The following is a 25,747-nucleotide window of genomic DNA, read 5'->3' as shown; positions in this document are numbered from 1 at the left end:
AAATTTTGTAGATAAATATATGTATATATATTTATTTATTTAGGAATTAAGTTAACTTTTACTTTGCTTTTCATCCGCCGGCTGCTGCTCCACGAAATTCATTGTCGGCTGCTGCTCCTTTGGCGAAATCGCCCCGTTCTGCACCTCTCTCACCTCTGTCGACTGCCGCTCTGCGTCTCCTACTCTCCTTCACCTTCGCCGATCGGCGGCTGCTACTTTGGCGAATCACTCCGCTAGACTGCACTCTGCACGGCTCACGACTGCACCTCTCTCTCTGACGCTCTCACCTCTACGTCTCTCACCTCTGCAGTGAGTCTCTCAGAAGCATATATATACACTTCATTTTACCTATTGATTTCTCTATCTTAATCTCCTTTTTCTTGCTCGTATTCAGGCTGGATGTTGATGATGGAAGAGAAATAAACCTGGAAAAATGCCCAAGAAGCAAGCTTCAGAACCAGTGCATTAAATATCTTGGACCGGTATGTGCCTTAAGCTCACTTAAGTCATAGGTCATAGCCTATGACTTAATTAGTTAATTGTTCATAGAATAGGAATTTTTTGTTAATTAATTAATTGTAAATTTGGAATTTAATGTTGACTTAATTGTTAAATTAATAAACAGGTGTTTTACTACAGTCTACCGTGTCCGAAGCAAGGTGCTTAAGCTGCTAAGTGCTAAGCCTACAATTCTACAAATAATTTCAATCTAGGTGCTATTATTCCTTTTATATTCAGACTAAGTTTATTTAAATTATATTATAATATGTTGCCTAAAAACATATTTCTGGATGTGAAAAAAGAAAAAAAAAGACTAGAACAATTAACTGAATCACAAAGAGGTGTTCTTAATAAATTCTTTGTTAAAAGTACAAGTTCTAATGAAAATATAGAAATTTTAAATAGGGATAATATAGATGAGTCTAAAGAAATACATGATGTTAGCGAGGAGTCTAATGAAATTCATGATGTTAATGATGAATTTAATGAAATTCATGATGTTAATGATGAATCTAATGAAATTCATGTGGCAAAAGGCGATTCGCTCGCCCCCAGTGCCCTCGCCAACCTGTCAATGAAGATAGAGATAATTTAAGAGAGCATGAAAATGTTAATAATGTAGTAGATAATGAGAATAATAATATTGATAAATAATTTATTCCTCCACTTGATATATATGACCCAAGAAATTGGGATAATCTTGATAACAATGCACATGATATTTTAGTTGAAAAGGGGCCTATAAGAGAAATAAATATCACATTTCCTTTTGATCACTTCTCTTTTTCAATTACTTATTATTTTAAAAAGTTGAGTAATGGAGAGGAAAGAGACCGAAAGTGGTTGGTATACAGTAAACTTGTAGATAAAGTTTATTGCTTTTAATTTGTTGTAAGTTATTTAAATCTGAAAATAGTAGAAGTTCTTTAGCAAATAATGGGTTTAGAGATTGGAAACATATCAGTGAACGACTTAAAGACATGAAAATTCTATTGAACATATAACTAATATGAACTCTGGGAAGGAATTAAAAATGAGATTAGATAAAAATGAAACAATTGATAATGATCTACAATGAGAAATCTCTAAAGAAAGAGAGCGTTGGAGATGAGTTCTTACAAGAATATTAGCAATTGTAAAATGTCTTTCTAAACGTTGTTTGGCTTTTCGGGAATCTAATGAGAAACTATATCAAGAAAGTAATGAAAACTTTTTAGGGTTGATTGAAATGATTGTTGAATTTGACGTTGTGATGCAAGATCATATTAGATGCATTCAAAATAATGAAATTCATCATCATTATCTTGGTCATAAAATTCAGAATGAGTTGATTTCTCTTTTAGCCGGTAATGTTAGAAGTATTATCATTAAGAAAATTAAGGAGGCAAAATATTTTTCAATAATTCTTGATTGTACTCCGGATATTAGTCATCAAGAACAAATGACTTTCATAGTACGATGTGTTAATATGTCATCTAGCAATGTGAAAATATAAGAGTATTTTTTAGAGTTTCTAAAAGTTAATGATACATCTGGTTTTGGACTTTTTAATGAATTAAAAAATGTATTTAAATCACTTGATCTTAGTATTGAAAATATTAGAGGTCAAGGTTACGATAATGGTTTTAATATGAAAGGAAAACACCAAGGAGTTCAAAAGAGGTTGCTTGAAATAAACCCATGAGCGTTATACATGCCATGTGCTTGTCATAGTCTTAATTTGACTATTAGTGATATGCCACATTCTTGTGTTAAAGTCATTTCTTTTTTTTTTGAGTAGTTCAACGCATATATACATTGTTTTCAAGTTCTCCTAAAAGATGGAAAGTTTTACTTGATAATGTGAAAGGATTAACTGTCAAATCTTTTTCAAATACACGTTGGGAAAGTCGTATTAAAAGTGTTCAAGCTATTAGGTTTCAAGCTCTTGAAGTACGAAGTGCTTTATTAGAGTTATATGACATTTGTGATGATGCAAAGTCTAACAGTGAAGCTGAAAGTATAGTTAACTCAATTGAAAGTTTTGAATTTTTACTGGGTATGGTTATTTGGTATGATATTTTATTTGCTATAAACATGATAAGTAAGAAGTTACAATCAAAATCTATGTGCATTGATTCTGCTATGAAACAATTAGATGGTATAATATCATATTTTGAAAAATATAGGAATGATGGTTTTGCAACAAATTTGACTATTACTAAAAGTCTTGCATCTGATATGAATATAGAACCAATATTTTCAATGAAACGTCGTATTTTTAGAAAAAAACAATTTGATAAGAAAGAAGATGATAAATTTCACTATCACCTGAAGAATCTTTTAGAATTAATTATTTTGTGATTATTGTAGATATGACAATTTCTTTTTTGAAAAGTAAATTTGATGAAATGAAAACATTTGGAAATATATTTGGTTTTTTGTTTGATTCGAAAACATTAAAATCATTGGATAATGATCAGTTGAGAAAATGTTGTATTAATCTGACATCCACTTTTACGCATGATAATTCATTAGGTGTTGAGTTAGATGATTTGTTTACAGAATTAAAAATATTACAACTAACTTTATCAAATGAGATAATGTCAACAGTTGATATTCTTAATTTTGTAAAAAATATAGATTGTTATCCAAATATTGCAATTGCTTATAGAATATTGTTGACTATGTCTGTTACCGTAGGATTAGCTGAAAGAAGTTTCTCAAAATTAAAATTACTAAAAACATACATGAGATCAACAATGTCGCAAGAGAGATTGAATGTATTAACAATTTTATCTATTGAAAATGAGATTTTAGAAAATCTTGAAATTAATAATATTATAGATGATTTTACATCTAGAAAAGTTAGAAGAAGTCATTGTAAATAAATTTTACTTTATTAAACAAAATTAGGGCCTATTTTATCGTTTTGCCCGGGGCCTCCTGAATGTTAGGACTGGAGTTGTTTGCTTCACCTTCTTACGGTCGCTTTATCTATCGCATGTGCAGCCGACGTCGCCGCCTTCCTTATCCCTTCTCGTAGGTGTCCAACCGTAACTTGACTAGCACAATTGTGGTAAATCTTTTCCCTATTAGCGTACTATATCCATGGGATATTACCACATCCGTAGCAGTTGTCTCCAATCCTACCATTGTTATTTTCTTTTTTGATCATCACAACATCACATTCATTATTGTCCGGCCCGTTGATAGTTTTACAATTACTGCTCTCCTTGACACAAGTGATATTGACTCCTCTCAATCATCATTACTCTGCCGCGACTACTGGCAGAACACCAATGTCGATCAGCTCCAGATAATTTAAATTTTGACTACGGCGTCAGATCATGATAATAGAGTGATCTGATGAATAGGAAAATGACTTCACGAGATGAATGATAACATGATATCATGATTCACACGTTAATTGTTTGTAGCCAGGTTGTCACCGATCGAGACAGAGGAGAGAATTAGTGGGTTACATCAGAATTCTAACATGCAACTTAAAAATATACATCACACGCAAAACCTGAAACCGCGGAGGCAAAGTAGCTCAGCTTGCACTTTCTCCATAACATGCATCATATGCTACAAACACTTAAAAACGATTAGGTTGCTTACTATATTGAATTGGCCAATCGGAATCAGACAAGTTATTTGTTTTTAAGTTTTCACGTTAACCCGTAGAAAACGTCCCAATCTGTATTTTCGGGGGAAAACTCTTCACCTCTTAGTCATACAACCGACTAGAAATCAATTCCATATTTGACCTTCCTTCCTATAATTTGAAAATGCACTGTATCGGGAACTGTAAGCAACACTTAACATGAGCATTATTATCATCTTTTCCACCGTGAGAATGGACTGTGAAAACCGTCTAAATTAAAGTGAACGTTCTCATCATGTATCATGTAGAGCCGTACCGGTATTCGACCGGCCTGAAGTACAGGCTAAAAGGTAATTCTTTTATTATGATAAATAATAATAAAATTTAATTTATAAATAACATATATACTAAATATATAAATAAACTAAAAATAAATATATTACATCAATAAAAAAATTAATAAATATTTAAAATAATTATATAAACACTACTCGTCTAGTTATTTTAGAGATAAAAACATTTATTAAATCTACATAATTCAATTGTCGAACTCTTTCTTTCTCAATCGATAACATTGATAGTTCATTTAGTGTATCCTATAACACTGAGACCAATGCGGTGGTCGTAGGCATTAGCAAGGCGACAATAGTAACCACCATGCAATTAGATTGTAGTTTTCACAAGCGACTGAGGTAGCATACAACAGCCCCGTGCTACGCAATTAAGTCACGCGAGCAAAGACCAATCACCAGCTTGCGTCGAGTGAGATAGCCACTACGAGAATCGACTCGATTAGGTCGCACAAACGATCCTTGTTACATGATTAGGTTACAATTAGTGGCACGTGTTGCAAGACGAAGAAGATAGTCGAAGAAGAAGATTATGATTACCTCTTGTTCCGTGGATCTGTGCCTTGATAGAAAGAATGCTGAAGAAGAAATCATATGCAAAAAAGAGCAACACCAGAGAAGTAATTATGTGCAAAGAAGAGTCATGCGTCGGGGTGTGTCTCAGATCCATGAGAATAGGTTTAACGGCTATTTAGGGTCCATATCTCTCATTTTTTTAATATAATTAAAAAAAATGGGTCCTTCATTGGGCTGGGCCCTGAGGCGGTTGCCTCTCTGGCCTCATAGAAATTACAGCGCTGGTATCATGTTTTGCCACCAATGTTTTTTACCAAAGTTGATCTTGCGGATCATCCGAGTTGGTATGTAGCGGGTGTTATCACAATGAGATCGCAGGATCGATCCTCGAGATAGCTGAGGAATAAATCTCTTATCCTTGTATTATATACCCTATCTGTCACATGTTTACTCGGATGTTACGATTTATTTTTTTTGTGATGATCTTAAATCGGATACGATGAAGACACTCATAATGTTATTTACCAAAGCTGTGTTGCCTGATTGACCTTTGCCTTTGTGCTCAAGTCATTCATTGCCTTTTCTAATTGATGATTACTTAGTTATCATGGATGACGCATGCAACAGTGGGTTAACTTGCTCTATCTTCTTAATTTCTAATCTTCACCACTAAGAAATTAGAGTAGGTTGAGGTGCATACGTCTCCAAAAGTCAGTCAAGCAGCTAAAGGATTGACTGCTATTATTTAATTTCGTCAATCAACTGGGATAAGAAGATGAAAGGGTGGAAAGAAAAAAAAAAACAGAGAAATACATATACTTTATTAATAATAATAATAATAATAATAATTATTATTATTATTAAGATATTTGTAGTGAAAGATTTATAGCATGCAATTTATGTTATAAATTTTTCAATATAAATCCTTCCCCCATTATATAGGTGGGGTTTATAATTTTTTTTATAAATCTGTATCAAAATCTTGGGACCAGATTTATAAAAAAAATAATTGAGAGAGGATAGAGAGAATTTTAAAAGAAGTGAAGTTTTTAAAAGAAAGAGATTTTATGATAATAAAGAATGGTTTTTAAAAGAAGTAAAAATTTTAACTTTTGATGTGATAATGATATGACAGAATATAAACCTCTTTAAGAGGTTTACGACTACGAATATCTTTATTATTATTATTATTATTATTATTATTATTATTATTATTATTGAAAAGAAGTACCACATTGATGTGGAATTTAAAATAATAGAGAAATAAATAAAAAAATGATTGTGATTAGTAAATATTCTAAAGTCGACCTCTGATGACGTAAACAAAAAAAGGATGATTTTTGTTTATCCGAGCATTTTTCACGGTTCCACAAATGAGATGAAAATAAAATCGACCAGTATGTATAAGTCTGTATATCTATATTTTCAGAAATTTATGCAAGGGAATCAAAATTTAGAAAAAAATTAAATCATACACTATACTTTGAGTATACTTTGAGAATGACTAAATATCACACTATTTAGATGATCTTCCAGTTTTATGTCTCCCGTCAACATTAAATTTTTCCACGTCAATTTTTAATACATTCGATCCACATTTGAAACGTTTAAAATTTTAAATTAATTTTGATGATTTATACAATTCATTCTTTTAAAAAAAATTAACTACTAAAATTAAAATGATATCAAATCTACCTTTTCCAAACTCTAGTTACAAATTCGTATCAATGCAAATTGTCTAAACTTAGATTTCTATCAAAATCTATTATTTAATTTAGAAAACTTTGATTGCATCCATCCCAAAATAATATGAATTTTTTTAAGTATTAAGGAATTCAAATATACCCTTCTTTACTATTTTTGGACTTCCCTTCTTTAATAGTGCCAACGAGAAAAAATCTTCAGCTAGAATACTTAAGCTCGATTTTTCAGAGAGCATATCAAGATCAAGTTGGACTTGGTGTGGGGAGATCAACTTGGTCTGCTCTTAGATATCAAGTTCTGGATGTAATCAAAGCTCTCTAGATCGATCAATAAATTTTGATCAAAATTTACAGATGAACCTAGCGTATTTGAATTTTTGTGAATTTGTAATCAAAATCTACAGATGGATGAAAGAGGACAGTTTAGAAAACATAAATTTGATGTGATTCTGATTTTAGTATTTAATTTTTTTTAAAAAAAATTTGAATCGTATAAATCATAAGTGTAAGTAGAGAGAACGGAGGAAAAGAAATATTTTTTATATTTAATTTTTTAAAATAAAATATGACTATGGTTGAAAGTAAGAATTGAAAAATCTAAAGTCAGATGGGAGGGGTAAAACGGCTAGATCATCTAAATCTGCATGCAACAGCTGTGGTTAGCTGTAAATAGGCTGCAGCAATGAAGCATGCAGCATTGCCCTTGCTGGCTGGCTGGCTTCCTTGGACAACTTGTTCAACGGGCACAGGACGCAAGTAGCAAAACGAAGAGTGCGCATATTTATTTTGCATTGCATTTTTTTGTTTGTCTTATTCTTTGTTTTTCTTTTTCTTTTTTCACGCAGATTGCGCAGGTTCATTAGGTTAATCTGCGCGTAAGAAAAAAAAAAATTAATTTGATTATAAATACATCTCAGTTCCCAATCTAATTGTAATGGAGTTAGTCTCAAATTGTAGTAATTTTCTAAAAATAGTAATTTTTGGAAGCTGTAGTATTGTTTATTTTTTTAAATTTAGATATTTAATTTTTTTAAACCAAAGTTTTTCATCAACAATTTGAATAAATTTGGTAAACAATTCCTCACACTATATTAAGGGTGTCAATTCGAATGAATCAATCAGATGAGATTAGATTTTTCTTAAAAAAAATTAATCTGAATCCAACCTAAATTTGAATATGATTCAAAGAATCTAATTCAAAATGATTTTTTAATTATTTTTTCTTATAATTCTTTATTTTTATCTTAATATTTTATCATTATCATACTAATATTAATATTAATATTAATATGTATAAAAATATCTCAATTTTTAAAATTAAATTAAATTTAATTTTAAAAAACCTATTAAACCTTAAATTTGGATCAACACGAATTCAATCCGAATCTGATTTGTACCTGACTTAAAAAATTTTAATCCGAAAATCTTTTAACCTGGATCCGACTTGAATATGAAAATCTCTAATTCAATCTTGAATTTTTTTAATCTCATTAATTTGGATCGGATCGAATTATCGGATTGAATTCACTATGACACCCCTATAACATTTCAGCCCAATATTCCTTATGATTAAGGAAAATTCGTAGACTCAATTATTAAATGTCTGTAAGAAGACGTCCTATCTACCGTTACTTTGCCGCTTTTATCACCGCACTTTATAGATACGCAGTTAAGAGATGATAAGCAAAACAAGAGAGAGTTTTTTCTTAATTCCATGAAAGTAGATAAAAACAATATATAATAAAATATGAACAAACTATAAGTTATTTATCCATTTTTTTAATTTAAATATATCACTTCTTTCTCTCCAGCAACGCTCCAATCATCATTTCATTGAAAAGCTTCCAGCGAACGCTTAGCCAACCACCCACCGCCATCGAAACAGAAAGCGAGCTTTACGCCTTTACTCCCATGGAAGGAGAACGAGCCGATCCTCCACCTCCGACGATCAAGCCGTGGGGTTTGCTAGTCCCTTTCTCCATCTTCCTACTCCTCTTCCTCCCTTCCTTCCTTTCTTCTTCCTCCTCCTCCCGCCCCGCCTTCATACGCACCGGATGGGATGCCCTCAACTTCGTCCTCGTCGTCTTCGCGATTCTCTGCGGCGTCCTGGCCCGCCGGAGCGACGACGTCCAGGGTTCTCCTCCCGCATCCTCCCCCAAGGCCTGGATCAGCGACCCCCCTACGCAGCAGATTCGTCGGTTGCGCAGCAGCAGCTCCTACCCAGATCTGAGGCAGGACCCCGCGTGGGGTGACGCTGACGACGGGTGGCGGTACTATGACGACACGCAGCTGTATCGCAGGAGGCCGGAGTTACGCGTTCGAGAAAAGCAGCGCCTGGCAGATTGGACAGGAAATGTCATTGATACGGTTGCTCTCCGGCGGAGCCCTTCTCCGAGGTCGAGATCTCCGCTTCCTCCTTCGCCTCCTCGTATGGCGCCGCCGGAGCCGCCGTCGAGGATGACTGCACATAAGATTCCGAACGATTTGGTAGACAAGGAAGTGATAGCGGAAATCAGGCAGGAGCTTTCGCCGTCCTCTCCGCCTGCGGCACAACCGCATCTGCGACACCGAAGGGGGAGGAGTCTCGAGAAGCTTCCGGAAAGGGAGATGGAGCGCAAGAGCAACCCCAGAACTCGCCATCGGAGGAATAGGACGGTGGAGGATGTCCGGGATTGGGAGCTGGAGCAAGCTTATAAGTTGGGAGGTCAAGAGAACCAAACATCCTATTCAGCACCAGGGCCGCCACCTCCGCCACCACCTCCGCCGCCACCTCCTGCGTACAGAAACCCTAAGAAGAGAAGGGGAGGTGGAGCTAAGGATATCGCCGCTGCCATCACTTCATTCTACCAGAAGAAGAAGAAAGGAAGCAAGTCGAGGAGAAGCCACGAGGATTTGTCGCACTACATCGAGTCGGATTCCTTTGGTCGCCCTCCTGCGCCGCCACCGCCGCCTCCGCCGCCGCCGCCGCCCCCTTCCTCTGTCTTCCGCAACCTTTTTTCTCATAAGAAGAGTAAGAACCGGAGAATCCACTCAGCATCTCCAGTTCCTCCGCCTCCCCCTCCGCCTCCACTTCCCCAATTTTCAACTCAGGTTTCAAAGAAAACACCACCATCGACACATCCACCAACCCACTGCTCAAGCAAGCAAGCACCACCGCCTCCTCCACCTCGTCCTCCTCCACCACCACGACCAATCTCCTACAATAGGAAACCGAAGGCTGATCTTTTTGATTTCCCAATCTCTCCTCCATCTCCCCTACTCCCACCCCCTCCACCGCTGTTCTCGGACAATGAGGAGGTCAGCACCCACAGCAGAAAATCCGATAGCACGGCAACAAACATGATGCCGTTCTGCCCAAGCCCTGATGTTAATGACAAGGCCGACCTTTTCATTGCTCAATTCCGCGAAGGTCTGAAGTTTGAGAAACTGAATTCAATTAGAGAGAAGCAACGAGTGGACGACCAGCAGCAAGAAGAAGAAGAGACCATGATTTTAGGCAGCCTCTTTGATGATGATCTTATCTGAAGCAAATTCATGCTCCATTATCTCAAGTACTTCCAAGGACGAACTTTTACTTTCACAGGTAATTTCTCAACCATTGTTTGATTTGAACTAGTAAAAAAAAAGAGTTAAAGTCTGACTTTTGTCTGTAAATTGAGTTCTCGTGTGGATTGGTTTGCATGCATTAGGCTTGCACATTACTGAGTATAGTATGTTTTGAGTGTATAGTGGCATGACAAAAGAAAAAAGAGGATGAGAGTACCTATGCCTTTGTTTTGTTGGCCAGGCTTCTACACTTACACAATTCATTGGATGAGCAGAAAGTGATTGTTGTTTGCTTTTTTGATATAGTCGAATGCAATATATATTAATGATTGATTTTGGATTGGTAACTGAGTATTATGTCTGTTTAACTTCGTTTTCTTTCATATTATTTTCATTTGCCAAGAGTGTGTACTACTATCAGTGATCTTCCAAGTAATGAACAAATTATAATTTCATGGGTTGGATCACAGTTCACCACTGCACTCTGTTCAAGAACTAGACAGACCAATAGGATCCTTCACACAGCCTTCATCTCGCTGGGGATTGCATAAAATTGCGTGAAAGAATGAGTAACATTTTGTAGTCTGGACAGAGTATTTGATTAGATGGCATTGCCTCTAAAACCATAGGTTGTTACAACCATGTCGCTCCTAATTTTAGAGTGCCGGTTTATGATTGTGTTCTTACATTAGGAGGAACGGAAATTGGGGCCTTTTCATGATTTCTGATTCTCGATTAAGGAAGAAATGACGATTTCTTCTGCTTCTTTAGGAGACATGTAAAAGCTAGTTTGAGTTTCTGATAGTTTGCTGTGTAAGAGGGTTGGGTTCCTTTTTATTCGTCTGATTCGATCAGGAATGAATGTATGAATGTCGATAGCCGTGATAAAATCGTGGTCATATCAGACGGCTAAAAGGGGACTCTCCATGATTTGTATTCAAATATGACATCTTTTAAACAGCAACATCTTCTTATCCCGTCCGAAAATTGAGTCAGATGAAGGCGGGCGTCGATGTACTGGGAGTTAACGGAAAGTCGCTGCGGTGTCCAATCTATCTGGCACTCTCCGGAAGGGTTCACACGGGCGGATGACGAAGGGTAATGATCAGGATGATGACGCTAGGGCTCTGCGCACACTCAGACGAGCCTCCAAGTCATTAGAGACCAGAAATCAGGGAAAAAGTCTCCGGGTCAGGCCCTCCGACGCTCAAGTCAATTATTTTTTCCCGAGAAGCACAGAGAAAGGACGAAAAGTAAAGACGAGTAAGAAATGACGAGTGAGTGTACCTGTGTAAGGGACAAAACATCCCTTTTTATACCGCAACGGACTCTTCTGGAGTCTGACAGGTATCAGGGAATGTCAGATGTCAGACTTTATCTGACGGTGGGTGGCACATGGCGTCTTCTTATAGGGCTAGGAAGGAATCAGAGTGTTGTGCATACCCAACCATTAGCATATTCTCTGACAAGCAGTGATTATTCTCTGACAGGTGGTTACGATTTCTTGGGCTGCTTATCGCGTAACGCCCGGACTCCTCCTCTCGTTATCCCTGCACTGGCTCTTGGTTTTTGCTGATCCCGACCTGTACGCTGTCTTGTGCCGCAAGGCTAGACGCCCGACCTGTATCCTTGGTCAGCCAGTCCCGACCTGTATGCTTGGTTGGCTAATCTTGACCTGTACGCTATGCCCTGTGCCACAAGGCTAGATGCCCTACCTGTATCCTTGGTTGGTCAATCCCGACTTGTATGCTGTCTTGTGCTGCAAGGCTAGACGCCCGACCTGTATCCTTGGTCAGCCAGTCCCGACCTGTACGCTTGGTTGGCCGATCTCGACATGTACGCTATGTCCTGTGCCACAAGGCTAGATGCCTGACCTGTATCCTTAGTTGGCCAATCCCGACCTGTACGTCATGTCCTGTGTCACAAGGCTAGAAGCCCTGACCTGTATCCTTGGTTGGCACATCCCGACCTGTATGCTTTGGTCCAAGTGTTTGCGCCGCAAGACTATAAATCTTGACCTGTATCCTTGGCTGGCACATCTCGACCTGTGCGCTTTAGTCCATATGTCCTATGTTGCAAAGTTATAAGTCTGACCTGTATCCTTGGTTGGCCAATCCCGACCTGTACGCTTAGTTGGCTGATCTTGACCTGTACGTTATGTCCTGTGCCACAAGGCTAGATGCCCTACCTGTATCCTGGTTCGTAGGACGTCATTCGTGCCTAACTCAGCCCATCTTGCAACTGGGCCCCTAACACTAGACGCAGGCCTAATCTTTGACCTTCGCGTCGGTCGGTCTTTTGACCCCCACGTAAGCCTGACTTATGACCTCCACGCAGGCGTAACTTCCGACCGCCACATACACTTGACTTCTGATCCCCACGTAAACTTGACTTCTGACCACTACGTAAGCTTGACTTTTGACCATCCTACGATCTTGACTCGCGACCACCTCATCTCACCTATCCTCCGATCATGCACTGTATCATCTTCAGTTCTTACATTGAGGTAGGTTCTTTTTCTCCTCGGTCATCTTGCTCAATTTTGTCAAATATGCCGATTCGTTTGATTAGTCGGGTCTAACACATTGTGTAAGTTAAGTGGGTTGAATGGGCTAAACAAGCTAGCCGAATCAATTGTGCAGGATGGGACTAGTGTAACGGTTGAATAATAGGGTCAAATTGAGCAAACTTTGACTAATGGACTGATTGTATTCGATGGGTTGGGTGATGAGTTGGTTGAGCCGGGCAGGTTAACTCTTCCGAACTCCACAAGACTGATCTTGCTACCTAATTAACTACAAGTTATGAAGGTCAGTTGGATTTACAGAGCATAAACTCCAACTAAGTCATTATGAAGGGATTAGGTCAATTACACTGAAAGAATTTACCAATTAACGGATTGGCGAATTATAATTATAGATAATCGAAAAGAATATATTACCCAATAATATTTTTATTTTGAAAAATTAATTTATTTTTCTCTCCTTAATTCATACTATTTTTATGAACCAATTAAGTACAAAAACGATACCTATATATGTTATCCGAAGAAGACGTAACCATATCCTTTTCATTCGTGGAATCCGGCCGTAACACATTCCAGGTAAAACCAAAACTCCAGACTAAGTCAATAGTCAATTCCAGAGTCCGATTCTCTCTTATACAAAATATAAACGACGACGTTATATATGACCACATGCGCATAAAGTCAAGTCTTCATCTCCTTCCTCCTGCCTTCCAATTCACCATCAATTTTGCAAGTAAAATCAATTGGTGCAGATCATTTAGTATATATTCTGATTTATATAGAATATCGAATGCTCCGGCATCTAACATATATATAATTCAGGAAGCTGAGTGGAAGCTGGCTATAGGCTCCTGTAGAGTTTTAATTAATTAAGAGAGACTTAAAGAAGTCAATTAGTGGATATCTCTAGTGAATGATATTCTAACTAGTTAGATAAAAGCTGAATTCTGTTGATAAAGTCACTTGGTCGATCGTGTATATCTTAATTACCAATAGAAATTAATTAGTAAAGGTAAATTAATTAATATATATAGAAAATTAATTACCCCCAAAAAGCTAGCACAGATCAGCAAGAGGAGCTGCCTTGCATCTGCATGCACACACATTCCAAAACATACGCTATTGCATTGCCAAAAACTTGCCTCGTGCATGTATTTACAAGCTTCAAATAGATATTAACTAACTATTGATTGCATTCGATCGGTCGAATTGAAGGTAGTAGCTGGCGATATATATAGATATCGAGCAGCTGATGCATACATATAGTGCTGATAAGCTATGATGAGGTCGAAGGTGTCGTCGTCGTCGTCGTCGGAGGCATTTGGACGCCGGCCACGTAGAATCGGCCGGAGACAGAGTCTTGGGTGGTGTAATAGACGACGCCGGGGCTCATGTGGTTGTGAGCGCCGTCGTAGGTGGTGATCACGTAGCTGGGATCGTCTTTGTCTCTTTCCACTCTCTTCTTCACGGAGCACCCCTCCGTAGAGCACCTGTAGTAGTTCCTGCATATGCATCTCGCGTTAGAATTAGGATGGCAATGAGAATGGAGAGTAATTATTAAAATTAAAATTAAGATCGTACCTGGGATTCGGGCTGTTCTTGACCGATTTCTTCCCGTACTTTCTCCACTTAAAACCGTCGTCGAGCACCTCCGCCACCGACTTCATTCGGAAAGCGATCCTTGAGGTTCCTCCCATTTGGTTGCTTCCGCTCCTATTTACATATCCACAATGAATCAGTAGATTGAAGAAAAAAAAATGATTAATCAGACTAGGTAACGAATGAGCCACCAAGAATAAGAAGAAGTATTGATTGATTAATTAATGCGGAACTTACCCTGCACCAATTTCAGAGTTAACGGTCAAATTGGCTGGCGGCGGCGGCGGAGGAGGATTAAAGCCGCCGCTCTGAAACTGAAACTGATCGTGAACCGGATCATGAGCCGGCGGCGTCGCCATGGCGACTGCTTCTAAACCTCCAAATGCCGCGGACGGCGCCATCGCCGCCGCCGTCGAAGACTGCGGCGGCGCCGCGAACTCCGGATGATCGAACAGGAGGTACTCGGAGAAGTCCAGTGCAGATTGAGAGGTCAGATCGACGTCGTCGAGAAGCTGCTGCGCTGCTGTCGGGCGGTTATTGGCCGCAGTAGCAGCGGTGGTCGCAGCAGAGGAAGGGGAAGAGCCACAGCCGCCGCCGCCGCCGTGGCTTTGGGGCTGCGAACTGTTGGCGGGAAAGCTATAAGCCATTCCGGCGTAGTTATGATTGTGGGGGATGGCATGCGCCAATGCATGGACTCGTGATCCTACCGCCGCCATGGTATGAAAACCATGCGCCTGCTTATATATATTTATAGTGATGCCTATCGTTGCAGAAAGGAAAAAAACAATTCGAAGATGGAAGAAGATGCCTGCCTCCCTCCTCCTCCTCCTCCTACCCCCAAAATAATTATAAATGGAATTTAAATTAAAATTCGATATGATCTTTAGCTACAATTCTGCTTCCCACCGAGCTTCGTGGAACGTAGCTTCCCCCGAGCTGCCTCGTTTAAATCGGAACTTTCCCCGTTGCTACTCACTCTGCGTCCATGTGCATAAATTTCATGTATATGGGATGCGATTTCAACCGAGTGTATATATTTATAGATTCTAACGGATTCGGTACAGGAGTACTTGTAGGGGCTAACTTGCGGTGGGCATCTCAACGTATGCCATCTGTCAGTTAAATGTCCACCGAAGCATTATTGGAAATTAAGTCTTTGTTTGGACGTTGACTAAGGGTTTGTGTCAGGGAGAATGGTAAAAGGGCGCCGCTTGTGCGTTGAATATATTATTAGATCGGCTTCTAGGTGAATTGAATTAAATTAAATTATATTATAAGGAATGAAAAAAGTATTGCGAACTGAGAATTTCAATTTCCTTTTTCCAGCTTAATTAATGAGTTTACGAGGGGGATGAGGTTTACGGTGAATTCGATGGGTTCCCAGTAGAGTTTGTTTGTTCTGGAAAGCAAGTCTCGTCGATGGATGGCTCAGCTATTTCAGAATTAAATATCATCACTCGATATTTAATCCTAACGGGAAAGGATAATAGTTAGGTTCTCTATTAAATAATTAAAAATTTTAAGCTTTGAATCTTAGTTATTATATATTATAAGAGATTTTTACTTTGACTAGAATTATTAGTCATTTGGATGAATATACATAGTATTTTTTAATTTATTATGATGGTCGATAAAAAATTTACATAGAGTCACTAGGATTAATTGGTTCGAGGAGATAGATATTTGGATTATCCAAAAAAAAAAAAAAAGTAAAGGATCTCTTCATGTTGTCGTTGTCACAGTTGGTACTTATATATGAGTCTATTTCAATCAATTTTGAGATCAATTCTTAATAGATATAAAATATCTCATTAGGTATCCGATCCCATCATTTATCTGATTGTATCTCACCATAGAGCTGACGATATTGAAACTTTTGGGATAAACTACATCACCTTCTATTCTAAAAGTAAAGATTCCTCCACATGATATCCTACTGTGCAACTCTCTAGATAAAAAAGAAAAGATACATGAAATTCTCATTAATACAGGGCCTAGAAAAAAGTCTATTGTGTTAAGTTTTGTGTTTTTAATTCAAACTATTTTCTTGGAGTGAATAAATGCTGCGCCTTTGTTCCTCGTTCGGAATATCTCGAGCAGTCTACTTTTCTCCTTCTTCCTTCTCTGTGTGTGCGTGTGCTGCCCTGAGGCTTGGTATTTCGCGATCTGAGGTTAGGTCCGAGTGCGACGTTCGTCTTGGAGTGCACCTATGGACGACGCGAGTAGTTGTCGGATCTTGGGAGAATTTTGCCGGAGAGCCTCTGCACCGTGGGCGGTAATATTTCTCTAAAGACAGTCGGCACACCGACGCTTCAACCGGAGGAGATAACAATTTCTGAACCTTACTCTTTTATTTACATGTTTATTACATGTTTGCTATTTTGGTACAAATATATTACTGTGTTAGTGCTCTCAATCAACAACATATTGTGTACTATTTTATCTTGTTTTATAAAAGACTATTTTAGAGATTTAAATTTTCTAATATATATTTTTATTCAGTTATTTATATAGGTAATTGGATGTGTGCAAGTCTAGATGCACTAGGTGAACTAAATAAGGCCCCGAAACTCAACTAGGCTTTGGAGATAAGATTGAGTCGACTAGTACAGGATAAAATTACTCAACTAAGCCAAAACTCAACTAGGCTTACTATATGACAAGAGTTCGAATTTCGATAAAATAAAAGAAAAAAAAACTCTCCCTATCTAGTCAACTATAATTTTTCGATTTGCCTTCTTACATGTGATTATGAGACTGACCATGTGAAACCTCAGGATGACGGATTTCTTTTTTCTTTTATTATTATTATTATTATTATTATTATTATTATTAGGTGAACTAAATAAATTGGATCAGATAAAACCTGGCAATGAGACTGACAAGTTAGACAAGTTGAGCACACAAAGAAACATAGAGTGAGTTACATCTTTTTGTCCTTCTTGATCATTTGTATCTCTTTGAAAGTGAAAAAAAATAAAATAAAACTAGACCAATGAGTTAAGTGGATTAGATGAGAAAGTCATAAAAATGGACTAATTGACAAGGAGAGCTTTAACTGGATGAGCAAATCGAGTGAGCTTAATTGGCCAACGCATTGAGCGTGCTTGATGGTGGGTTGAGTAAATTAACTAGACAAATTGAGTTAACTTAAAATATGACAAGACCAAACTAGCTAATCCAATCAAATAAACGTGATAAAATAAAATACATTGAACGGATATTTACTAGGTCAAACATTTGAACTGTCGACTGAAAAAATTAAACGGCATTAGCCAAATATGTATCTATATATATGTTTATATATAAATTTGTCAAAATTAAAATTTTAGGAAGATTAGTTAAACTCTCAAAAGTTTGAAATAAGATTACATTTGTTAATTGCTATTTTTTAGTTGACATCTTGAGTTTACGTAGACTAATCCTGAGAGTGATCGGTTCAGCCACTCAGATAAATTGAGAAATACTTGTAGTGGACGACGGCCTATCATTCCATCGTTTTTAGATCAACCGCTCATCAATGAAAATTCATCTGTTAATTTAATGATAATTAAGTAATAATTAGAGCACGTACATCCCAATGATAAATTACTTGTTAGCTAGTATCAATTAAGTGGTAATTAAGTAACAATTTATAGTAATATGATTAGTTGGTGTGCTGTCTCAAGCAAGCCAAATTAGATGGAACCAAGCTGCTGACGTGATCAATTCAGTTAGATTGTGATATTCAGTGGGCTGAGTGATGGATAAGGGCTGATAGGCTGGGTTCAGATTGAGACAGGATGTATGCATATAGGAACGCCACCAATGAAAAGGAAAAAGGAGAAGAGCAAGAACAGAGACAGCGAGGGAGCATAAGATAGATGAGCTCAATGAAGCTTCCACGTAGTGACGTAGGCAGTGTTTTTGCCGGACACAACACGCCCGCATCTTTTCTGGCATAATCAATGGTGGTGACAAGCTAGCACAGAATCTATCCATCAGTCTTCTAGAGAGTCAGCCGTCGCCTTTTTTTGGTTTATATCCTTTATTTATATATATATATATATATATATATATATATATATATATATATATATAAATAAACAAATAAATGATATTCATCTAAAATTTTCATCTAGAAAATTCATCTAAATAGACACAACAAAAAAAATATATATATATATATAGGATTTAATTTTTAGGATCCATGACACTATCTGATTAAGGCTAGGGCTAGGGTCTCAAATTGATTAAGGCCCTAATTTTTTTATATTATTTATATTTATTTTAAAAACATTCATTTTAATTTTAGACTACTCCAATTTTATTTATTGATTATTTTAATTGTATATGATCCGGTAGCAAATGAGGGGTTCCATACGGACAAAGGTTAAGGACACGTGGAGGTCAATGTCGAGACGATCGACGTAAAAAGTGAGCCGAGCGGGAGGCCACCTTTCCGGGCGGCCGCGATAGAAGGCCTACGAAGCGGGAGACCACCTTTCCGAGCGGCCGCGGTAGAAGATCAGGTCGGCAAGGAGATAACTCGGCTAAGGCTAAGGTTCGAGTTTTTGACGCTCAGGGATTCACATACGACAGTTGACTGGGCCGAGCGGCCGCTCAGTTGGGTCGTAGGCTAACATAGGCGCTATTCAGCCGAGCATATGACCGAGCGGCCCACTTGCTCGACCCGACCAGTATGGCCAAGTGTCTCTCCCACTCGGCCCGATAAAAGACAAAGGGCGCAGAAGAGTACAAAGGGGACGGCCAGAGATATCCTTTCCGAGATATGTGCCGCCGACAGACAGCATAGTCGGCGGCTGAACCAGACAGAAGATCGTACGGTGGAAGTTTCCACTGTCATGTCAGAGATATGCTCGGACAGTTGCGGTATGACGTCAGACGTGCTTTCCTGACACATCCATTTTGAGGTATGTTTGAGGAAGCGCTCACGCATCGAGGAGCGTGCACGCGCCTCCCTGGGGGCCTATATAAAGACTCCCGGACTTCGACGGATGTATGAAATCATCCACACTATAGCTACAGTTCTCATTATCTTGCTCCAGTTTTCTTCTCACCTGACTTGAGCGTCGGAGGGTCGTCGCCGGGAACCCCTTCCCGGCCTGATTTTGTTGCAGGTTCGCCAGAGGTCCACCTCATCCCGACGTCTACACGAAACCAGCAGAGAGCGCCACGTACCCAGCTTTCATCAGCTCACAGTTCGGACAAGATCAAATTAGCGCCGTCTGTGGGAATGCACCTGAATCCGAGCAGAGAAGATGGAAGGAGCTGGACGACCACACCCCGTGACACTCTCTCAGGAGGAGCTCGATGCCCTTATTGAGGTAAGAGCGGCGAAAATCGTGGAGCAACAGCAGCAGAAGGCGCTAGCCGAGCGATTAGCACAACATGCAACTTCGGCATCAGGTGGCCGAGCGGCGGAGGAGGACCGACCGGAGCAATACTCCACATGGGCGCAGAATAAAGGTCAGACCGGCACTCCAGAGAATGCGCCGCCCGCCCCTATTCTGTTTCATCGGGCATTGTTCCAAACTCCGTCCGAGCTAGCACAGGCCAATCAAGGGTCATCACACGAAGCGCCCATACGGGATGCTATAAAGGGGAAGGCGCCTCGGGCTGAGTCATCCCCCGAGTGGATCAACCGTCAATTTTCTGAAGTCATCCTGAGAGACCCACTACCGAGGCACTACACGCCCCCGGCGATTGGAGAGTACAACGGGACCAGCGACCCGGATGACCATCTGGGTAAGTTCGACAACACTGCCACACTACATCAATATACAGATGGTGTAAAGTGCCGAGTGTTCCTCACCACCCTTTCGGGATCGGCGCAACGGTGGTTCCGAAGGCTGCTGGATGGATCGATCACCAGTTTTAAGGAGTTCCGAATGGCTTTCCTCCATCATTTCGCAAGCAGCAGGCGATACCAGAAGACTAGCGTTAGTCTGTTCGCCATCAAACAAGGCTCAAGGGAGTCGCTCCGAACTTACATCCAGCGCTTCAACCAGGTGGCCATGGACATCCCGACGGTCACCTCGGAGACCATGATGAACGCATTCACGCAAGGGCTCGTGGACAGCGACTTCTTCCGATCGCTCATCCGAAAGCCACCCCGCAGCTACGACCACATGCTGAACAAGGCCAATGAATACATCAACGTGGAGGAAGCCCAAGCAGCGAGGAGAAAAGAAGTGACGTCCGAGCCGCCGGCAACCGCCGAGCGGAAGCCCCCAGCCAGCCACCAACCACCGAGGGGACCTCGGGCCGAGGGAGCAAGGCCACACCACGAACCCCGGCCGCACGCGGTCCAACATAGAGCAGCCAATCGACCTAAACCGAAGAGAAAGGTATGGACTCCCATGTTCTGTTCACTTCATCAGTCAGCCACCCACAACACCCGAGATTGCCGAAGCCTTCCGCCGATCGCTCACCCCACGCCCCCGAAGCTATCGCCGTCGATCCCCTTCACCCGATCGGAGACACCGACACCAGGATACCGGACAGTGTGGGGTTAGGGAATCACCCGAGTGGAATAAGTAACCGAGGGTCCATCGCCAAGCTTCGCAAGAGCGAGCAAGACCTTCCGCTCGGGAGGAAGAGAATAGAAGCAACGCAGCTCGAGGCGAAATCAACATCATTGCCGATGGCCCCACAGGAGGAGATTCGAACCAGACCAGAAAGTCACACGCTCGGCAGCTCAGGATCCACGCGGTCGGCTGCAGCCAGGAGCAAGCGAGCGAGCCTGAGATCAGCTTCGGGCCCCGGGACCTCGAGGGAGTCGAAGTCCCCCACGATGACGCCCTCATCATCCGAGCGGTAATAGCTAATTACACTATCCACCGCATATTTATTGATACAGGCAGCTCAGTTAACATCATTTTCAAGAAGGCGTTCGATCAACTTCAAATTGACCGAGCTGAGCTATTGCCAATGATGACCCCGTTATACGGGTTCACGGGCAATGAGGTCCTCCCGATCGGCCAGACCAGACTAGCTATCTCGCTAGGGAAGGAGCAGCTCAGGAGAACGCGTACCACTAACTTCATCGTGTCGACGCCCCTTCCGCATACAATGTGATCCTGGGGCGGCCGACTCTCAACGAGTTTCGAGCGGTCGTCTCAACATTTTGTCAAAAGATAAAATTCCCCATTGAAGATCAAGTGGGAGAAGTCCGAGGAGACCAGCTGGTAGCCCGACGATGTTATGTGGAAATGGTTAGAGTCGAGGCAAAGGCCGCTCGGAAAGCTCCACGGATTGAGGTAAATGCCATAACTCAAAAGCCACATTCCTTGGTTTATGAAGAAAAAGAAGAGGTACATATCCACCCTGCCCGACTGAACTCCACTATGTTCATAGCATCCGACCTAGAGGCGAACCAGAAGGAGAGGCTGGTCAAATGCCTCCAACAGAACTGCGATGTCTTCGCTTAGTCGACTCACGAGTTGCCGGGAGTCTCGCCAAGCATAGCGCAGCATGAGCTTCATGTTCGGCCGGACATTTGGCCGATGAAGCAGAGGAAGAGGGACTTTAGCGCCGAACAGAATGTCATCATCCGAGCTGAAGTCAAGAAGCTTCTGCAAGTCGACCATATACGAGAGGTGCAATTCCCAAGCTGGCTCGCAAATGTGATGCTAGTCTCTAAGCTAGGCAACAAATGGAGGGTCTGCATCGACTTTCGTGACCTGAATAAAGCATGCCCAAAGGATTTTTACCCTCTGCCCCGAATCGACCAATTGGTAGATTCCACCGCAGGATGCGAGCTGATATGCATACTGGATGCATATCAGGGCTACCACCAAGTGCCACTCGCCCGGGAAGACTAGGAAAAAGTGAGCTTCGTTACTGCGGACGGGACTTACTGTTACAACGTAATGCCGTTCGGGCTGAAGAACGCCGAGGTTACATACCAAAGGCTAATGAACAAAGTATTTCGGGAGCAGATCGGGCGTAACTTGGAGGTATACGTGGATGATATTGTTAGGATCCTTCGTACGCGGCTAGAGAGGGGGGGTGTGAATAGCCGACCCCAAATCGTCGTTTCTTTCTACAAAACGTGTTAGCGCAGCGGAAAATACAAAGAAATGAAAGAGAAGAAAACCAAACCTTAACACAAGGATGTAACGAGGTTCGGAGGTTAGGGCTCCTACTCCTCGGCGTGTCCGTAAGGTGGACGAGTCCAGTCAATCTGTCGGTGGATGAGCCCCCGGAGAACCGGCTAATACAATATACTCCTTGTGGGTGGAGAAACCTCGCCACAAACGTTTGCAACAGCAAACAAAGAGTACAAGAACAGTAACAAAAGCAATACAATATGAATACAATAGCACTCTACCAATTTCTTGCTTTCTTGTCGACTGGAGGTGAAGCGGCAACTTCACAACTCAAACGCAGCAGCTGGTCGACGACTGGAAGCTCACGCGAAGCTTCGGAGGCGAGCTCAATCAAAGCTCAGTTGAAGCAGAAACTTCAGCAGAAGAAAAGTTCTAGAAGAAAAGATTTTTCCCAAAGAACGAAGTCTGGACCCTTTATACCGCACTGCGAAGAAGATAAAGAAGACACGGAATCTAGTCGTTGTGTCGCAACGGCTAGGCGTGGACCGATCAGGTGAAGCCCGATCGGTCCAAATTCTCGATCGGCCCACCGATCGGGACTGTTCTGATCGGTCCCGGACATCGATCAAGACTCTTCGAGAACTCGCCCAAGTTCTCTGTTGTCTCTGATCGATGCGTGGACCGATCGAGTATGGATCGGTCCACGCCGATCCTCTCCTTTCTCTTTGCCTTCGTTGGCTCGATCGGTCCGGACCGATCGATAACATACTGATAGCATCTTGTTTGTTACCGATCGGTCACCGCCGATCAAATAACCAGTGTATCCGGATCGATCCATCGATCGATCCAGAGCTTGGTTTTTGCCCAAACCAAGTCCCAAACCTTCCAAACCAACATCCGGTCAACCTTGACCTGTTGGTATATCATACTTAGCATCCGGTCACTCCATTGACCTGCTAAGACTTCCCACCAAGTGTCCGGTCAATCCCTTTGACCCACTTGGACTTTTCTCTTCGTGTCAAGTATCCGGTCACTCCCTTGACCTACTTGACCTTCTCAACACCAGATGTCCGATCACCCTTGATCCATCTGGATTTTCCCTTGCCCGGCTTCACTCACCAGGACTTTCACCTAGCTTCACTCACTAGGGTTTTCACCTGGCTTCACTCACCAGGATTTCCACCACTGCCTGGCTTCACTCACCAGGACTTTTCCCACTGTCTGGCTTCACTCACCAGGACTTTCACTTTCACCTAGCTTCACTCACTAGGATTTTCACCTGGCTTCACTCACCAGGATTTCCCGACTGCCTGGCTTCACTCACCAGGACTTTCCAACTGCCTAACATCCCAGTTAGGACTTCCCCGTGCCAAGTCTCCGTACTTGGACTTTTCCAGTGCCAAGTCTCCATACTTGGACTTTTCCGGTGCCAAGCTCCCTGCTTGGACTTTTCCCGAATCAGGTCAACCAAGTCAACCTTGACTTACGGTTGCACCAATAATCTCCCAAACATCTATTCTTGTCCCATATCAAGAATAGAACTCTCTCACGAGTGTCAAACATCAACATGCAACTCAACTAGGTCAACCTTGACCTAAGGTTGCACCGACAATCTTCCCAAGTCAAACATCAAAATACAACTCGAGTCAAGTCACCTCGAGTCGGGTCAACCAGGTCAACCTTGACCTAAGGTTGCACCAACAGATATACTTATTAAATCTTTCCGGGCGGAGGATCTTTGTGCAGATATAGAAGAAACCTGCCGAACGCTGAGAAAATATAGAGTCAAGCTGAACCCCCAAAAGTGTTTGTTCGGAGCAAAAGGCGGACGCTTCCTCGGTTACATCGTGACCGAGCAGGGTATAGAGGCGAACCCTAGCAAGGTAAAAGCGCTGCAGGATATGTCGCCTCCTAGAAATCTGAGGGAAATGCAACGTCTTGCCGGTCGGATAACAGCGTTATCACGATTCATCTCTAGAACGGCCGACCGGAGCCCACCTTTCTTCAAGGTCTTGCGAAAAGCTACCAAGTTTCAGTGGGACGGGAGGTGTGATCGGGCGTTTGAAGACTTGAAAGCCTATTTGAATTTGTTACCTGTGTTGGCTAAGCCGAACGTAGGCGAACCACTCCGTATATACTTGTCATCAACCGAGCATGCTGTTGGTTCGACGCTGGTGAAAGAGGACGGAGAAGAGCAGTTCGTGTATTTCCTTAGCCACATTTTAAAAGACGCTGAGTCCCGCTATACCGGTCTCGAGAAGCTCGCTTTCGCACTAGTCCTGGCCGCACGGAGGCTCCACCCCTAATTCTTAGCACATACGATCACTGTCATGACGAACAGCCTGCTAGGAAGAGTGCTTCTAAATCCAGAAGCATCCGGGCGGCTCATCAAGTGGACAACGGAGCTCAGTGAATTTGACATCCAATATCAACCCCGCTCGGCGATTAAGTCGTAGTCCTTGGCGGATTTCGTAACGGAGGTGCAGAATCCCAAGCCTGAAGCTTTATGGAGAATATTTGCTACCAGAATCCCAAGCCTGAAGCGTTAAACTCTAGGGTCGAAGCGGCGACCATAAATATTCAGCTCGAAAGACCGTCGAGCGGCGACGTTAAACTCTAGAGTCGGACCGGCGACTATAAACCCCCCAGCCCGAAGACCGTCGAGCAGCGACGTTAAACTCTAGGGTCGAAGCGACGACCATAAATATCCTGCTCAGAAGGCCGTCGAGCGGCGACGTTAAACTCTAGAGTCGGACCGGCAACTATAAACCCCCCGGCCTTAAGACTATCGAGCGGCGACGTTAAACTCTAGGGTCGAAGTGGCGACCATAAATATCCCGCTCGGAAGACCGTCAAGAGGCGACGTTAAACTCTAGAGTCGGACCGGCGACTATAAACCCCCCGACCCGAAGATCGTCGAGCGGCGACGTTAAACTCTAGGGTCGAAGCGATGACCATAAATATCCCGCTCGGAAGACCGTCGAGCGGCGACGTTAAACTCTAGAGTCGGACCGGTGACTATAAACCCCCCGGCCCGAAGACCGTCGAGCGGCGACGTTAAACTCTAGGGTCGAAGCGGCGACCATAAATATCCCGCTCGGAATATCGTCGAGCGGCGACGTTAAACTCTAGAGTCGGACCGACGACTATAAACCCCCCGGCCTGAAGACCGTCGAGCGGCGACGTTAAACTCTAGGGTCGAAGCAGCGACTATAAATGTCCCGCTCGGAAGACCGTCGAGCGGCGACGTTAAACTCTAGAGTCGGACCGGCGACTATAAACCCCCCGGCCTGAAGACCGTCGAGCGGCGACGTTAAACTCTAGAGTCGGACCGGCGACTATAAACCCCCCGGCCTGAAGAC

The 25,747-nt window shown here is 41.7% G+C and overlaps 2 protein-coding genes across 2 annotated transcripts; one reads left to right on the top strand and one right to left on the bottom strand.

Annotated features, from left to right (window-relative positions):
• The first annotated feature begins 8,472 nt into the window (after window positions 1-8,472).
• LOC121970552 (formin-like protein 20) lies at window positions 8,473-10,552 on the top strand. The gene has a single exon (XM_042521338.1). It carries the CDS (start codon window positions 8,571-8,573, stop codon window positions 10,182-10,184), a length of 1,614 nt encoding a protein of 537 aa, XP_042377272.1. The 5' UTR covers window positions 8,473-8,570; the 3' UTR covers window positions 10,185-10,552.
• A 3,283-nt stretch (window positions 10,553-13,835) lies between these two features.
• LOC121973549 (probable WRKY transcription factor 12) lies at window positions 13,836-15,157 on the bottom strand. Its single transcript, XM_042524957.1, has 3 exons — window positions 14,569-15,157; window positions 14,314-14,445; window positions 13,836-14,234 (listed from the first exon to the last, which is right to left on the bottom strand). Exons 1-3 carry the CDS (start codon window positions 15,045-15,047, stop codon window positions 14,009-14,011), a joined length of 837 nt encoding a protein of 278 aa, XP_042380891.1. The 5' UTR covers window positions 15,048-15,157; the 3' UTR covers window positions 13,836-14,008.
• Window positions 15,158-25,747: the final 10,590 nt, after the last annotated feature.

Source organism: Zingiber officinale, chromosome 4A, assembly GCF_018446385.1.
Source record: "Zingiber officinale cultivar Zhangliang chromosome 4A, Zo_v1.1, whole genome shotgun sequence".
Classification (NCBI taxonomy): domain Eukaryota; kingdom Viridiplantae; phylum Streptophyta; class Magnoliopsida; order Zingiberales; family Zingiberaceae; genus Zingiber; species Zingiber officinale.
This window is presented reverse-complemented; position numbering and strand designations above follow the sequence as displayed.